General features: G+C 29.6%; 2 protein-coding genes across 4 annotated transcripts; one reads left to right on the top strand and one right to left on the bottom strand.

The window, feature by feature from the left end:
- Nucleotides 1-859: 859 nt before the first annotated feature.
- On the top strand, nucleotides 860-12,148 carry LOC111640600. The gene is made up of 5 exons (XM_023386625.1): nucleotides 860-1,115; nucleotides 1,211-1,321; nucleotides 4,615-4,691; nucleotides 6,652-6,871; nucleotides 11,406-12,148. The coding sequence occupies exons 1-5, from the start codon at nucleotides 1,101-1,103 to the stop codon at nucleotides 12,048-12,050; spliced, it is 1,068 nt and encodes a 355-aa protein (XP_023242393.1). The 5' UTR covers nucleotides 860-1,100; the 3' UTR covers nucleotides 12,051-12,148.
- LOC111640598 lies at nucleotides 10,942-16,497 on the bottom strand. 3 transcript variants are annotated; one of them, XM_023386624.1, is made up of 5 exons: nucleotides 16,368-16,497; nucleotides 16,100-16,297; nucleotides 15,550-16,029; nucleotides 13,556-15,510; nucleotides 10,942-11,291 (listed from the first exon to the last, which is right to left on the bottom strand). In XM_023386624.1, exons 1-5 carry the CDS (start codon nucleotides 16,405-16,407, stop codon nucleotides 11,007-11,009), a joined length of 2,958 nt encoding a protein of 985 aa, XP_023242392.1. In that variant the 5' UTR covers nucleotides 16,408-16,497; the 3' UTR covers nucleotides 10,942-11,006. The 3 variants fall into 3 exon arrangements, with proteins under 3 accessions (XP_023242392.1, XP_023242391.1, XP_023242390.1); XM_023386623.1 differs by having other exon boundaries at nucleotides 10,942-11,258; nucleotides 13,526-16,029; XM_023386622.1 differs by having other exon boundaries at nucleotides 13,556-16,029.
- Between the last annotated feature and the right edge of the window lie 1,377 nt (nucleotides 16,498-17,874).

The raw sequence follows: 17,874 nt of genomic DNA, 5'->3' as shown, positions 1-17,874 counted from the left end.
TATATATATATATATACCTCGCCGGGTGTTACGTTAGCCGGCTGAGTACCGTTAGGGTCGTGGGCGAAGGAGTCGTCCCCAGCCGGTGATGTATTTAACCAAGTAAGGTTATATCTAAATCTAATATACTTCTGGAAGCGAAGACTAGCTCGGGGTCCGGGTGGCGTAACTGGCAAGCGCACCGCACGGCAAGCGGAGGTTGCGGGTTCAAGCCCCGCCCCGGGCCAGTTCTTTTATTTCAGAATGTTCTAAATTTATTTATTTAATTATTATTTATTTAATTATTAATTTAATTAAGAGATGGCACCTAACGCCTACCTCTAATGTCAAATTACTTAGTTCCAATCATTTAAAATAGCCATATTATAGCCCGATAAATTAGGCGATCATTTGGTGTTGTTAAAAAATGAATCTATGAGATTTGAAAATCGCGTAACTCTGGGTTTGCATAAGTCGGGGTATTACTGTATTTCATATGTGCTTTTTGGAATGCTCATACATTTAAAATGTTCCACGGTGAAAAGTTTACCGCACATCAAATTTCTAATATAAAAAGTTTTAATGGTTTTTCTCTATATTTGTCTTCTTTTAGGTCTTCTATTTCTAAAAGTTGAAATTTAAAAAAAAAAAAAAAAATTCAGAATTGAATAAGCAGTTTGCGTGCAACAGAAAATCTGCACATTCAATTTATTTTTCCTATTGTATGTGCAGGAAAAGAGTGGCGGAAATTATTCCAGAGTTTTAAACACCTATAGCAAATATACTCTTTCAGTAATGGTGAATATTTGTTTGTTTATTTATTTAGAGTAAAAACTTTATTTACTAAAAACTCAAGGGATAACATTGAAAGTTTTTAGTAAATAAATGTTCAAAATTAAAATATTTTTCACAATATTTAGCACGTTAGTAACAAGGATGGCTGACTCATGTTGCCACGATGTTTACTCCTTGCAATTAAACTTTTCATTTGAACACCTGGTATTATCAAGCACAATTAATAATTTTCTTATAATGTATGATTAATCTCATTTTAAAAACACAAATAGGTTAAAGATAAAAGTAAACGTGCATATAAAGATCTAAGATCAAGATTACATGATATGCAAATACAAAAGGTAAATAATAAAATAAAATTTGCTTGGTTTTTTTATATAACTTTAGAATTCTTCTTCTTCTTGATATTTAAAAGAAGTATAAACATATATTTTAGGGTAATTTAGATGACATAATGGTAAGGAATGAAAAATCCCTTCCCCGCAGTGCACCTTCCAGCCCGACTGTATCTCGCCCATTATCGTTGCATGTATCCAAAAAAACAAGGGTATTTCTTCATTAACTGTTATATAATGCTAATTTGTAAAATTATTTTAAAATGAACAAAATTTGAAAGTCTAATTATGAAACTAACCTAAATCTTTCCTTTAAATTTCAGATTTATTACTATTTAATTTTAGATTTAAAACAAAATAACAGTAATAATAATAATAATAGTAAATCATAATTTGCAGTACTTTCTGATAAAAGTGTGATTATTGTTGTTATACAGTAAACTTCATGTAAATCTTTAATTTTTTCAAAAAGCGAAATTGTAATTTGTCAGGTGTTTAATTTAATTCCAATGATTTTAAACAGTAGAATGAAGTAATTTTCTAAATTGCATAAATGTATGTAACAAACAGTTTTGAATTATAAAAACAATGCTGTAAACAGATAAGCAGCGTAATTATTGTTTAAAATGTACAAAATTATTTTCACTGACTTAGTTTGAGTCACTTGAGTTTGATTTCAACAAACTGAAGAAGGCTGAAATAACGGCAAAAATATATTTTTTTGTGTACAGGTTGTTTGTTTTTGGAAGGTCTTTATAAACTTTAACAATATATTCTATTCGTTATTAAATGAAAACATTTCGTATAAACAAAGGTCTGAAGTTGCTTCCTTTCTAGGCTACGGCAATTTGAAAAGTTCTCTGTGCAGTCATTGTGCTTCACGTGTATTGCTGTTAGCTTGGTTGTACGTAAAATGAATGTCTGCCAGTTCTGAATTAGCATAACAATTCATTATATTAAAGAATGCTTACAATATCACTTGAAAACAAGACATATCTTGGTATTAATTTTGTATTATTTAAAATTTCTTATAGTTTTGAAAGGAAAAGCTTTTGAACATAAGTTTATATGGAGTTTTTTTATGACCCATATGCTGTTAAAGTTTGGCAAGACCTTTCAAAAACACCTTGTATTTTTGATGATGATTTCACTGTTTCTTTGTTTACAACAATGTTTTTTTTTTGTAATTTAAAACTGTTTGTTATATATTCTTAAACATGAACATTTAAACAAAGAATTGAAAAATAAATCTTATTAATTTGATGATAAATTATATTTCTAATTATTCAATTTTCAGTTTTATAATAAAAGTTTTTTAAATAGGAAAAAGAAATTAAAAAATTTTATTAGAGCATATTAAATAATTTCTAAACTGTAGAAACGAATAATTAGTAAAATAATCCTTTCAAAAATGTAAAAGTGAACTCTTTGATTAATATCTTGAAATGTATGATTACTAAATCACATCATCAGAGCACTGAATAACAGGAGTATGACTAAACAGAATCTTGATTTAATTTGAATAAATACTTAATGAATTTAATTGTAAATTTAATATTAAATGTTAAGATAATGTAGAAAAGAAGAAACTGTACAAAAATTTGAATGCTTTGCTGACATTCTACTTACAATAGTTCTTTAGACTGGAGTATAAGTACTGTACACAGCATAAAACACATCAAAGAACCTTTTAAAAACTCCATTAAATGCTTAATCACTGACAGAAAGACTAACATTTTTGATTCCTTCAATGGATCTTCATCAGATCCAAGGTTTTTGAATTGGAATGTTCACAGAACATAAAGAAGATTTATTGAAGGAATCAAAAACATTAGTCCTTTCGTCCATGATTAAGCATTTATTGGAGTTATGGTTCTTTGTGTTCTGAGATGCTCTGCTGATACTTTGTTTGAAATCCAAAGTTATTTATTTAAATGCAGTAAAAAACTCTGGATTAACCGAAACAGTTTCCAAGAACAAAAACTAGAATGTTTAGCGTTGTACATACTGCAGAGAATAATAATACACAGAGATCAAACTTTCCATGTAACTGGAAATCACTGTCATCTGTCAATTGTGGTACCACAAAATTTGATAATACATGTAACTTATGTTAGATTTTGAGTAAAATAATTTATCTTCGATTACAATAATTTTGTTAGTCTATATATTAATGAAACTTTAAATTCATGCTTTGATGTATTCAAAACTAAGGTTCCCATGGTTTTTACAAGTCCTTAAAATTCCTTAAAAAGTGTTCAATGTTTAATTCACTTTTTTTGCTTTTTTTTTTTAACTATACAATACATAAAGTTTGATTATTGTTTAAAAATATTGCAAAACAAATTCTATTGTATATAATTTTATGAAATTATATACAATACAATATATAGCAACTTGCAGCTATTCTATTTTGCTTCAAGTTTTACTGACAAGAGTGATCAACATGTGATGGGAAACATATCTGCCACAAAATAGATCATACTGAAAGATGATCATACGGCACCGGTCACCTTTTCATGAGAAAATGCCATTTGAATTTTTATAAAATTCCTTAGTGTAAATAGCAAAAAATTTGAATTTCCATTAGCGGAGTTAAATATTAGAAATGGCTATAAACTAACAAATTGTAGATCTCGTCTTGTAATAGTTTTCACTTTTTATTTTTTTCTATCTTCAATTTCTAATATTAAAAAGCTTTAAAACACAAAATTTTGATTTTACTTTTCTGAAATATTTATTATCTTATTTAATAAAACTCAAATGGCATTTTCTTGTGAAGGGATGACCAGTGCCATCTACTTTAAAGGCAAAAAATCATCATTTGATACAATGTATTTTGTGACCGTCTCAACCAAATATGTTTCCTGTCAGATGTGACCTTTCTTTTGAGTATGAGATGTAAACATTTAGCTTTTATTTGTGTAAGGAATTATGGAATAATTTCCTATGTAAGTCAAAGACCATCTGTTTTATCATAGAAGAAAATATATAAATGAATTCTTGTTGGTTTGTCCTTTATATAAATGTTTATTCTTAAACCAATCTGGACCAAAGTTTGTATATTAGACCCTAGAATTGACACTAAGCTATGCAGACACTAAGCTATACACTACCCCAATATTTTGGGATAGTATATAGCTTCTGCATCAGACGTTCTGTCGTTACATATAGTGCCATCTGTTGGCAAAAATCATAAATGCTGATTGTTGTTGACACTTGCTGACAAGCCCTGCCTAAAAGCATCATCACTGTGCAATCATATTAAACCACCATTCTTGATACTTTTTTTTTTATCACACCTTATGTATAAAATGACAGTTATTTTTTGAATATTGCTATTATTCAAGGTGATAATGAGTTTAATCTTTGATTTAAAAAAAAAATTACATTCAATTTTTTCAGACCAATGTAATGTAATTTAGTTTTTGTGTATAATATTACTGCATTAAAAAGCGTATACCGTTAATACTATTTTTACATTTTGATGAAATCTTATTTTCAGTTAAAAAATGTAAAGGAAGAAACAATGAAATCAGCAATAGAAGAATTAAAAACTACCAAAACATTTAGGCATACAAGGTGATTAATATTTTTTTTTCTTTTTATAAAATATACAAGTTTAATTGGAAAAGTTTTAAATTATATATATTAAGAATAAAATTATATAGGGTGATTTCAAAAGATCTTAGACAAACTTTAAAGGTAGGTCAGGAATACAGAAACTATATTTACCTGGGAACAAATAGCCACAAATGCCATCCAAACTTGCTAGAAGTATGGAAAGGAATAATACTTAAGGTATACAACATGTATGGTATACGACATGAGAGTAAATTGTTTTCGACTGCGAATACATTGTCAACTGTATCAGGTTGTAAAGATGAAATTTAGACATTTTGGAAAAAAACTTGATTGACAATTAATTCAACAATGATTACAGTTCAGTCTTGTAGGTATTCACCATTGGTATCAATCATATTTTGTCACCTTTACTGCATATTTTCATTCTCATGAGCATAGAATTACTGGGATTTTCTTTGAAGAAAATGTTGGGTTTGTAATTGAACTTTATATTAGCAATACGGTTCTGCAGAATATGAAATAAATTGTAGTCAGTTGGCACAAAATCTGGGCTGTAAGATGGATGCGGCAGAACCTCCCCTACCCAGACTGGCCAACTTCTCTAAGGTCATCTTTGTTCTACATGCTGGTGAACTTTCATGATGGTATTGCACTTTGTCAATTTTTGGATGAAATTCTTTGAAACAATTTGGTTGTTCACAGTAGAGTTTTTCATGTCTACTGTTGGTAAAAGCAGTTTTATTATGATGCTACCAAACAAATACAGATTATCATCGTTTGCACTCTTGGCTCTTTGACATTTACAACAGCTGGTTCACCTTTGTTAACCCATGAACACTTTAACAAGTGCTTTGCAGATGAGATAGCCTTTATTGCATTGTGGCCCTTTGTGATGAAACACACTTTCATTACACTACTGATATACTTGCATCAGACATTTCAGAATATTTTTCAGTCATTTCTAGAAAAAAATTGAATGTCAAAATTTCACCTTTACAACCTAATAAAATGCACATCAATTTTTGACAAGTAAAAATGAGTGAAAAAGTTCATCCTGGAAATTTGGAAATTGAAAATCTTAATGTTTTTTTTTTTTTTTGTGTGTGTCACAGGAACATAATCAAATAGTAAATGTTGCATGTTGTTGTTTTATATACAGGGTGAGTTTTTTATCTTGAGACAATGAAATAACTTAATTGAATCTCATTATTCTGGAAAAAAGTTTAGACAAAAGTTGTAGGGTTTTGAAGGGGCAATCAATTGGTGGCCTTGGACATGACCTTGACATTCAAGGTCATTTGAAGGTCAAGTCTGTTGTTTTCAATGGGAATACATATTTTTGATCCTGGCAATGGAAAGAGCAGGAAATTTCACAATCAGATATACCCTTGACCTAGGTGAAAGGTCAAGATTATTTTAAGGTTAAACTTAAAAGCTTTTTATAAGGGAAACCATACTTTTTATTACCTCAAAGTCAAAAGTATTAGGTGACGGTAATAAATATTAAATCGGATAGCTGAGAATGTAAAGGTACCATCTTTCTACTCTGATGATTGGCTGAACCCATGAGTGGCATGAATAAAGCTCATCTTAGTGGCCACAGGCACAGAGTTTAAATGAAAAAGTAGTATTTTGATTGCATAAGACAATGTAATATATACTATATGATTTTATTTTAAATAGATTTTTATTTGATGGAAATAATTTAGTAATTAACTTGCTAACACACAAAAAATTTTAAGAATAAGATAACAAATGATGAAATAATTGCTCTTATTAGTAATAAATTTATAGATAGTTATATGGAAATTTTGGTTTATTTTAGATATCATAGTCATACATATATAATTTTGTAAAGATTTAATTTATAACAATCTTTGAATTCGTATTTGTTGCTATTATTTCATTTATAGTCTTCTGAATTTTTTAATTTAGATACGTTTAAAATATTTTACAGGATTCAACATTATAATCTTTTAAATCCTGAAGAAGGCATGAGAGATTCGGAAGATTCGGTTTCGGATAACGAAAGTAGTACTAATTTTAGGCTTCAGCGACTCGATATGGATCTTATGGGTGATTTACAAGATTTGATATTCCGAAGATGTTCTATATCTTTAACCGAAGAATGTACAAATGCCGACGGAAACGTGCAACCTAAAGTCGATACGACACTTGTAAATATTTATACCTTTTGTAATAATTATATTATTCTAAAACTTAAAATTAGAGCGTATGAGGGTTGATAAATAAGATCTTCATTTTTATAAAATTAATTTGAGGAGGAGTAAAATAATGTGACCAGCTTTAAAAGTTTTCAACACTGAACGTCCGACGTTTCGCAATGAAAATGTCGGCCGCAACCTCTCTATTAAAAGAAGTATTGACTTATTGGATATTTTAAGAATTCATTTCTAGAAAATAAATCTAAAATATATTATATAACATATTATAATAAGATAATTGATGATAAATTATATGTAATAATCTGCTGCTGTTTATTATAATTAGCTGAATTTAGGAGAACATATCATAAAGGAAAAAAGTAAATGATATGTTTACAATGTTTAATTATGATAAGAAAATAGTTGATTGTAGCTTAACGTTGTAGTTATTATGTAAGTGATAAATTTCTAAAGGTAAATAATGTCGATAAGATTACATTCTTCTGTATCTAAGATTTAGTTTTACTATCAATTTTTCAAAATACGTGTCAACTAACTTTATTAAATTTATTAAAGTTAATTGTCATTTAACTTTATTAAATTTTTAAAATCACAATACTAATTATATTACCATCATTAATTTTTTTTTTAGACCAGTCTACANAATTAAAATATCCACTTTAAATTAAACTAACTTAAAGAAAGTTTTAATTAACAAGAAAAAATGATTTTGATATAAAAAATCTGTCGTCGTGTAATGAGAATTGTTTTGAGTTTAAGAATTTCGATAACGGAAACGATTATTCATATTTTTTGCCTGTTTGCAACACGTTTTTTCATATATTGCAATTAAATTCTCCATTAATCCGTTGCATCTGAATTCACCACGAAGACTCTCATAGCATAGTTTTGGTTCTTTTAAATTTTTAAGCGTAATTAACGTGTTTAATAGCAAACAAAAAAAAAAGAAATTAACCCCGAAACTGTTGTAAACATCAATTAAAAATCAATTAGGTTTACTCCTAAATTTTTAAATTTACAAGAGAAATCGATGAGTTCTGCGGTAGCCATTTTTGTTTGGAAATTGTTATTCATTTAAATTTTTAAATTTACAAGTTTTGTCATCGGTAGATCAATTGCGAAAAAAAAAAAATTCAAAAAAATATAATCTCGGAAAATTAATAAAAAACAAGAGAAATTAATCGTTTCATTATATTATTAAACTGCTTAATCTACATAAATTTCGACAGTTCGTGACGGAGATATAACCTTAGCCGAGGAGGAACGAGAGTGCGCTTGATAGGTGATTAGGAAGTAAGTGATGATGGACATCGATAGAAAAAAAATTACTACGGAATGATAATTTAATATCGTTACAGGATGTTATGGAAATGGATTTTGTTTTTGGAAGTGATTTTCGTTTCCAGAAGTGTCAAAAGCGATTGGTTCGACGATATCGATAGCGGAGGAGAATCTTTTTCCGGATGGGCAAGCGGAGATGGAAACGAAGCATTATCATCTCGAGAGCAGACAAATATCTCTAATTACTTGTCGGATGGAGAAAGTAGTGGAAATTATCCTTTGGCTGTTGGAATTTCTGAAGGCCATCGGAGTAATTCTTGTTTTTTTTTTTTTTTTTTTTTTTCTTAAATGATCAACACAAAGAGTTTCGCTTTGATCTCTTCTTTCTTCCCCCTCTATTCGTTTTTTTTAGCTTTTGACGTGTCTTATTGGGAATCTGTATCAACTACGATAATAGAAGAGAAAATAGAAAGTGTGTTCGAAGCCCGCAAAATAGACGAGAGTCGTTATTTCTACTTCGATCAAACTGGTATGTACTGTATTTATTAATTAATAATACATGAGAAACTAATCCTTACGATTATTAAATCGCATAAGTTAAACTTGAATTAGTTGTTGAATGTCACATAATAGGTTAATTTATGTATGACAACGGTTAATTCCTTCGTTAATCTTTTACGTAATGATATCACGAAAGAGTTCTAACCTTGAGTTTGGAGTTCTCTCACAATTATTCGCAAAACTGTAAAGAATATTAGATTTTATTAATGTATAATATAAACATTTACAAGTAAGACACAGGTTTATAACAAAGCTGCTTTTTATACTTAATAATCTTTTTTTTTAAATAATTTTCTAAAACTTCATTTATACCATAAAAGTTTGCTATTGAAGAGGAGTATTCTAACGAATTTCTTTAATTTCAATAGGAATGTATAAACTATTTAACGTCACTCCGGCTGATGAAATCTGCGATAATCCTATACAAATAGAATTTCTCGACTTTGAAAATAGTACTTATTTTATTTGTTCTACTCGAGATTCTTTAATAATAGGAAAAATTAATGAGGTAAGTAATCATATTTTATTTTTTAAAATAATGATTTACTAATTACTAACACTTTTTTTTCTTCCCAGGGGATTGAAAAGCGACATCCTTTAGAAAATCTTGAAGACCCAAGATTCGCATGTTTAGAACAGAATGGCAACTTTTTGTTTTATATTGTCAGCAGAAGTAACTAATTCATTTTTTGAACTTTAGTCAAATTCCTTTGAAAAAAACTTAGAGTTTGTTGTTTTTTTTAATAGATATATGCAGATCTTTCAGCTATAACACCAAAACTAGAGAGATCGAAAACGATGAGGAATACTATGTTAAGGAAAATAAATATGCTAGTGCTGTAGCTATGTGGAAAACGTACTCTTATTTCTTATCTTCCTAAATGTTTTTAACCTGTTTTAAAAAAAAAAAAAATACTTTTTAAATAAAATTTTTAAGTCATTACAAAGGTAATTGTATGAATTTTTATTGAAATTAATAAATTAATTATAGCTTAACGAAAGCCACAATAATAAATAAAGGGAGCGATATCGAATATACATTAGTATTAATATGAACAAAAATCATGCAATATCAAATGAATGTAAATAAATTTGATTTACTAAAAGAATCAAAAAAATATTGTAAATTCATTCTATTTCATGTAAAGTTGTTGGAATGGCAATTGTTGTTGCTCGCGCGATGAGGAGGAAGAAAAAAACATGAATAATTTTGTTGTTGTTAACATTATATTCGTGTATCGCATTTTCCACAAGTGTTAATTCAGTATACGAACAAAAACGAAATGTAGATTTTGTAAATACCTTTATTTAATTATCAAAATTTATTTATGTACAGTATATATATTTTCAGTTAAAAAAAAATGAAAAAGTGCCATGCTAATATTTAAGTGTTATCGAAATGGGAAATAGAACTCTGTGATGGTTTTAGATTACGCAAGGCCCTAAGCGAGTGTGGATTTTGAGGCCCTTTTTGTATAATGTATAGCCCAATCACACACAATAGTAGAGTATTAACAAGCATAAATTTGTGAATGGATGTATGATGTTAGGTTGCCTCCTTTGCCCGTAGCTAGGGCTTTGCCTAATGTCGAGGATCCGAAATTTGATTGGGTCGCGATCCTTAAGACTTTATTTTTTTTGCATATGATTTGGGCCCTTGTTACCCGGCGGGTCTGGCTAAACTCTTAGTCCACGAGTCGAAAAGAGTAAAAAGAATTTGGGCCTGTGCCTAAAACCATTACCGACCGAACTATGTTTGTGTGTATCTGGTCACCGAAATTTCATAAATAATTTTGTTTATTCAAACTTATTCTTAAAGAAGAAATATTCTCAATTTTCTTTGTAAAAGATGATTGAAAAGGAAGCAAGTGCCATCTGATATCTTAAAAATTTGTTAAATTATTTAAAGAATAATATATTCAAGTTAGTTAATTATGAAAATTTAATATTGGTTAAATTCTTGGTATTTTAAGTTATTGTGCATTATGAGTATATTAAGTACCTGTATTAAGATAAGTGTGATATTTTAAATATTATTAAAGATATATATTATTTTTTTGTCACAAGAAAATGTATTAATATATAATTTATCTCATGGCTTAAACTACATTCTATATAAAGACATTTTTCTCTGAGATATCATATTCCAGAAAGAATTTTTAAACCTTAAAAAATATGTAGTACTTTTATGAAATAAAATGTCAGTGTTTTGCATTAAACTTGTGCCATTTTATTATTATATTTCCAACACCAAGACACTCATACATATTTTATTAACATTTTATTAGTGTTTCTTTATCCTCCAAACACATACTTTCTTTATATTATCAAAGACTAAGTTGGCTGGACAAGTTAAGATATGGGGATACCATTCTTGGCAGTGTACATATTTATGTCTGTCTGTCGGATGTGGGTAAAGTCCATATGCTTCTGGACAGATGATGATGTCGAGTAGAGGATAGTCATCGTAATCACTTAAAGTTGTTTGAATTTTTTTGGTGGTTGATTCATGATCACTTAAGGTGGTTAGAACTCTTTCAGTAGTTGATTCATCATCATCTAAGGTGGTNAAATACGTGTCAACTAACTTTATTAAATTTATTAAAGTTAATTGTCATTTAACTTTATTAAATTTTTAAAATCACAATACTAATTATATTACCATCATTAATTTTTTTTTTAGAACCAGTCTACAAATGCAACTAAATTACCTCCACCCATACCAGCACCTAGAACTAAACGGACTATAAGGGCAGCGACAACTAATGGAAAAATTGCCCAGAATACCTCTTCGATTGATACTCCGTTGATAAATCTCGATCTTTCCGAAGATATTTTTGATCCACTACAGGAAGGTTATAAAGAAGCTGTCGTGGATAATAAATCAATTTCCAATATCTTAAATACCATTCCTACACTTTCTTCAAGTCCCACTTCTCAGCAATCATTGGGAACTTTCCTGGATCAAACTATAATGCAGTCACCAGTGCCATCATCATCATGTAATAGTTATTCTGTACACAGTACTCATCAACCTCATTCTTCAAATCAAATATTTGATCAAAGAAGCAACATGTTTGCTGCCTCTAACAACCCATTTATCCCTTATCAACCGGTCGATGTTGCGAATTTATCTAAGAGCCAAGATACGTCGACTCACAAATCCAACATTACCACTCCAACTCAAGATAGTAAGTCTATGTTAGTTTTAGATCATGCTAGTTCCACTGATGATCCGTTTGCAGATTTAGTTAATTGGCAAGTTAGCAATCTATCAAAAGCAAGCGAAAATAAATCTGTTCCATCTTCTTGGGAACAATTTCAATAAATTTCATTTAGTTACCATGTTCGAAAAGAGTTTTTCAGATCTTTTCATGGTGCTATTGTAAGATAACTTGTAAATTAATTGATAAATTGTAAAAAAAACAAAAATATGAGCAGTTATACAGTTACATGTATATATACACGTGTATAGTATATATACATATCATTTCTGATCCGAAGATTATATTTAATTAGTACATGTTATGCTTATTTCGAACATTGTCAGAATCAACACAAAATTATCGTGCAGTATTTTTCTTATACAACATTATAATGAGCACAAAATATATTTTTTTAGTATATTTTTAATTGATTAATTTACAGTATCTTGAGCGTTATAAAATTTGTTTTATAATTTAAAAAATGAAATTCTAGTCAATATTCTATTTTTATTTGATGTAAAATACTGGCTTCTTTTTATCCAAATTATTTTAAAATGTATTTAAAAAGTATATATATCATAATTATCTTTGTAAATTTCAAAATAACAAGAAGATATATTAATCAAATCTGTTTAAACGAAGTATAATGCCATAAATAAATTTTTTATTACAACTCGAATAACAGCAATATAATCCTAAACAACAGAATCTTTATACATACGAAAGAAGAATTTAATATTATTTTAGATACGTACATTTGACGGTCCGAAATTTATCCATTTTGAAACTGGGACAGATTTTTCTCTATCGTCTCTCTCGTAAATGCTATTGTTGACTTTTACAGTTTAATAATGAAAATCATAATTTAGTAATTTTAAATCCTATTATTATTTTAAGGTTTATCTGTTTTAAAATTGTGGTTTAGATTTAATATATAAAACTGAGTTTACATTACCAAATACAAGTCTCTCTGGTTATTTTTGAGCTAAATAAAAGCTAATTTAATTAATGAGTTAAAGGAATTTAATCTAAAGTAAGATAAATAAGTTTACTTTTAGGCCAAATTCTGAGAATTTAATTTGCCTTAGTAGTTTCAAAATAACCTGGTAATTTAGCTTAAGCCCTAATCTATTGTCAAACTTAGTCTGTACAGCCGAGTTATTTTCGGGCTGCGTTAAAGTCAATTTAATTGTTGGAATTTGGCCTAAAAGTAGGCAGTTGTGTCCGTTGTCTGCCTTAAAGATACATACAGTGTTCTATCCAATTTTATTAATTAATTTAATTAGCCTTAATAACTAGATACACTTATATTCAGTAATAGTACTTTAGTTATAGTCTATGTAAAATTTCATTTATTTTATTTCAGATAGTTTATATTGTCTGTATATGTACATACATGTATACAGTATATATACATATATCACACACAATAAACTATACTGTATTTATTCTAATAAATAGCACATTTACAAGCTGAAAAAGTTAGAATGCTGTTTATTAGAATAAATACAGTATATAACATTTTTTTAATTCTTATTTTATATAAAGAGTCTGTTGTAAAAATTAAAATATTTTATATTTAAAAAAAAAAAAAAANCTCAGTAGTTGATTCATCATATAAGGTGGTTAGAACTCTCTCAGTAGTTGATTCATCATATAAGGTGGTTAGAACTCTCTCAGTAGTTGATTCATCATATAAGGTGGTTAGAACTCTCTCAGTAGTTGATTCATCATATAAGGTGGTTAGAACTCTCTCAGTAGTTGATTCATCATATAAGGTGGTTAGAACTCTCTCAGTAGTTGATTCATCATATAAGGTGGTTAGAACTCTCTCAGTAGTTGATTCATCATATAAGGTGGTTAGAACTCTCTCAGTAGTTGATTCATCATATAAGGTGGTTAGAACTCTCTCAGTAGTTGATTCATCATATAAGGTGGTTAGAACTCTCTCAGTAGTTGATTCATCATATAAGGTGGTTAGAACTCTCTCAGTAGTTGATTCATCATATAAGGTGGTTAGAACTCTCTCAGTAGTTGATTCATCATATAAGGTGGTTAGAACTCTCTCAGTAGTTGATTCATCATATAAGGTGGTTAGAACTCTCTCAGTAGTTGATTCATCATATAAGGTGGTTAGAACTCTCTCAGTAGTTGATTCATCATATAAGGTGGTTAGAACTCTCTCAGTAGTTGATTCATCATATAAGGTGGTTAGAACTCTCTCAGTAGTTGATTCATCATATAAGGTGGTTAGAACTCTCTCAGTAGTTGATTCATCATATAAGGTGGTTAGAACTCTCTCAGTAGTTGATTCATCATATAAGGTGGTTAGAACTCTCTCAGTAGTTGATTCATCATATAAGGTGGTTAGAACTCTCTCAGTAGTTGATTCATCATATAAGGTGGTTAGAACTCTCTCAGTAGTTGATTCATCATATAAGGTGGTTAGAACTCTCTCAGTAGTTGATTCATCATATAAGGTGGTTAGAACTCTCTCAGTAGTTGATTCATCATATAAGGTGGTTAGAACTCTCTCAGTAGTTGATTCATCATATAAGGTGGTTAGAACTCTCTCAGTAGTTGATTCATCATATAAGGTGGTTAGAACTCTCTCAGTAGTTGATTCATCATATAAGGTGGTTAGAACTCTCTCAGTAGTTGATTCATCATATAAGGTGGTTAGAACTCTCTCAGTAGTTGATTCATCATATAAGGTGGTTAGAACTCTCTCAGTAGTTGATTCATCATATAAGGTGGTTAGAACTCTCTCAGTAGTTGATTCATCATATAAGGTGGTTAGAACTCTCTCAGTAGTTGATTCATCATATAAGGTGGTTAGAACTCTCTCAGTAGTTGATTCATCATATAAGGTGGTTAGAACTCTCTCAGTAGTTGATTCATCATATAAGGTGGTTAGAACTCTCTCAGTAGTTGATTCATCATATAAGGTGGTTAGAACTCTCTCAGTAGTTGATTCATCATATAAGGTGGTTAGAACTCTCTCAGTAGTTGATTCATCATATAAGGTGGTTAGAACTCTCTCAGTAGTTGATTCATCATATAAGGTGGTTAGAACTCTCTCAGTAGTTGATTCATCATATAAGGTGGTTAGAACTCTCTCAGTAGTTGATTCATCATATAAGGTGGTTAGAACTCTCTCAGTAGTTGATTCATCATATAAGGTGGTTAGAACTCTCTCAGTAGTTGATTCATCATATAAGGTGGTTAGAACTCTCTCAGTAGTTGATTCATCATATAAGGTGGTTAGAACTCTCTCAGTAGTTGATTCATCATATAAGGTGGTTAGAACTCTCTCAGTAGTTGATTCATCATATAAGGTGGTTAGAACTCTCTCAGTAGTTGATTCATCATATAAGGTGGTTAGAACTCTCTCAGTAGTTGATTCATCATATAAGGTGGTTAGAACTCTCTCAGTAGTTGATTCATCATATAAGGTGGTTAGAACTCTCTCAGTAGTTGATTCATCATATAAGGTGGTTAGAACTCTCTCAGTAGTTGATTCATCATATAAGGTGGTTAGAACTCTCTCAGTAGTTGATTCATCATATAAGGTGGTTAGAACTCTCTCAGTAGTTGATTCATCATATAAGGTGGTTAGAACTCTCTCAGTAGTTGAATCAGTAGTTGATTCATGATCACTTAAGGTTGTTAGAAGTTTTTCAATAGTTGAATCAGTTTTGTTGACATCACCTTCAGTAGTTAGTTTAGATGTTGGCCGAGTAGACATTAATGAAGTATAATGTATGCTACTTATCTCGGGTACTGTTGTAGAATTGATATCCAATATCAAATCTGTTATATTTACAGGTTTACCAGGCTCTGTTGTCCAATCCTGCTCGGAAACAGACACATTGACCGTTCTTGTAGCACCGGTGATGAAATCAGATACCACATTAGTAACATTTGATGCAGAATCTGTTACATTTCCATTTGTATTATTAGTTATCCATTTAGATTCATTAAACGTGGTAACATTATAATCTACCGGACGTGGCGTTGTATTATTGAGAGTTATATTTACAAAAACACCACTGACTGTATATTGTGTGTGTGTACTGTTAGCAGGCATCTCAGTCTTGTCTACAGGAAAAAAATGAATTATTGCATTACAATAATTAATTTGTTTAATTAAACTTCAACTGTTACTTACCTTCTTGTAATCTATCTCCACATTTGACTTTGGAGCGAGTAAAACAGCTTCGTCTGTTGACATCAAACAGCATTTGGTCAGGACATGTTTGTAAAGAGCTTTTATTACCCATACAGACATAGTATTTTTTACATTGATGAGGATGGGGGAAATATCCTCGTGGTCGAGGACAGATAAATTCTCCACCAATACTCCAAACTGAAATAAGCGAATGTTATTAGAGAGATTGTTCTTTATGTCTACCAGCTATTTAATATTAAATACTCACTACATAAGAGCAGCAATGAGGTGATTTTGATAGAAGACATGGTGCTGAACGGGATGGTGTGACTTGTTAACAGGATTTAAGATGGAGCGACTCGATAACACAGGATGAAGTGGATTCTTATCGTAGAAACTTGCTATTTATTTACTTTATCAGTTAATATCTACACAGGTACCGGATATTACAGATCTTTATTTCGAGAAAACTAAAGTGTAATTAATGACGAAATTTATTTCGCCATTAATATTTCTTCTTAATCTTAATCTTTTATGGATATTTAATCATAATTAATGTCTTTAATTATTTTTCTCTGAACTATAAACATTTCTCCCAAGTTTAATCCTGTTTTTATAATTGTAAAAAGTTTTTTTTTTAAAATACCTTTAAGTATAATATCCGTGTTGTATGATCCCATCTGAATTTTAGAACGAATCTAGTTAATCCGTAAGTTATTTTTTGATCGTTAATTTTTTTAAGAGCCCGCAGCGGATTATTTGAAGCCCTGGGCGCAATTTTGTTATAAAAACCTTTCATGTAAAAGTGGTTTTTATATTATAAAGGCAATAAAATTCTCAAATAATGATGTTTTAAACGTTCGCTAAATTTTAAAGGAGTGTTATCTTTGTGCTATGCAAGTTTTGAGGCCCTTCGAGATGACCAGGCCCTAGTGCGCCTGTTGGGTAATCGTAGGCTTGCCAACTACTCGCCTGGAGGATTTCCCCCAAAAAATCGGTCACAATATTTATTCAACAATTATATTATATATATACATTTACAGTCGACCCCCTATAACACTGTTGATTATTTCGTTTTATATGAATTCCATGTACGAGTCACTTAGATTTTACAAATACGTGTGCCGGGCTGTGAACGGCTGACGTAGATCGGTTCAACTGAAGATCATATTGTTTTATATATATGTTTTACGCTGCTAAACGTTTTATACGACTGTTTTCGAAATCGTAATATTTATGGATGCAAGTTAAAGCACGATCATAAACTTCTCTTGCATCCAAAATAAATTTCTTTTGTTGACTACTACTGAAGTTTTTAAGCAAACTTAAGCATTGTGAATAACATGACATAAACAATTCGCCTTTAAAATATATATATTTAACNATATAGATATATTTCGATATATTTCACTAAAATTAATATTAAATCTATTGTATTTTTATTGTTCAATGTCATATTAACAATTGATCTATCAAGATGATAATTCGGTGTATTCAGATGACGTTAAATACATTTATAATTTTAAAAAATTCTAATAATTTCGAAAGATAATCCGTTGGAGAAGGGGGAAAATTCAATAATATTATTATATATTTTGAGAAAATTTCATTATTCACCACAACTTTTAGATTTTAATGAATATTCATTGTCCTAATTGGCCATAGGCACAAAATTTATGAAGATTTCACGATTATAACTTACGTTAATTTGTATGCTTCTAAAAATTAAAGTAAATCACGTTCTTCTTATAAAGGTACTGTACATTCAAATAACA

The sequence above is a fragment of the Centruroides sculpturatus genome, unplaced genomic scaffold, assembly GCF_000671375.1.
Source record: "Centruroides sculpturatus isolate CEXI.00-Female unplaced genomic scaffold, Cexi_2.0 scaffold1365, whole genome shotgun sequence".
Taxonomy (NCBI): Eukaryota; Metazoa; Arthropoda; class Arachnida; order Scorpiones; family Buthidae; genus Centruroides; species Centruroides sculpturatus.
The sequence above is the reverse complement of the archived record's forward strand: the minus strand, read 5'-3'. Positions and strand labels throughout refer to the sequence as shown.

Excerpts from the sequence above, each read along its gene's own strand:
- LOC111640600 (XM_023386625.1), top strand. Across the intron at positions 1,322-4,614 it reads ATGTATCCAAAAAAACAAGG|TTAAAAAATGTAAAGGAAGA; the intron begins GTATTTCTTCAT and ends TCTTATTTTCAG. Across the intron at positions 4,692-6,651 it reads AAAACATTTAGGCATACAAG|GATTCAACATTATAATCTTT; the intron begins GTGATTAATATT and ends AATATTTTACAG.
- LOC111640598 (XM_023386622.1), bottom strand. The coding sequence starts at position 16,407 with ATGTCTTCTATCAAAATCACCTCATTGCTGCTCTTATGTA. Across the intron at positions 16,298-16,367 it reads CTCATTGCTGCTCTTATGTA|TTTGGAGTATTGGTGGAGAA; the intron begins GTGAGTATTTAA and ends CGCTTATTTCAG. Across the intron at positions 16,030-16,099 it reads TGGAGATAGATTACAAGAAG|ACAAGACTGAGATGCCTGCT; the intron begins GTAAGTAACAGT and ends TTTTTCCTGTAG.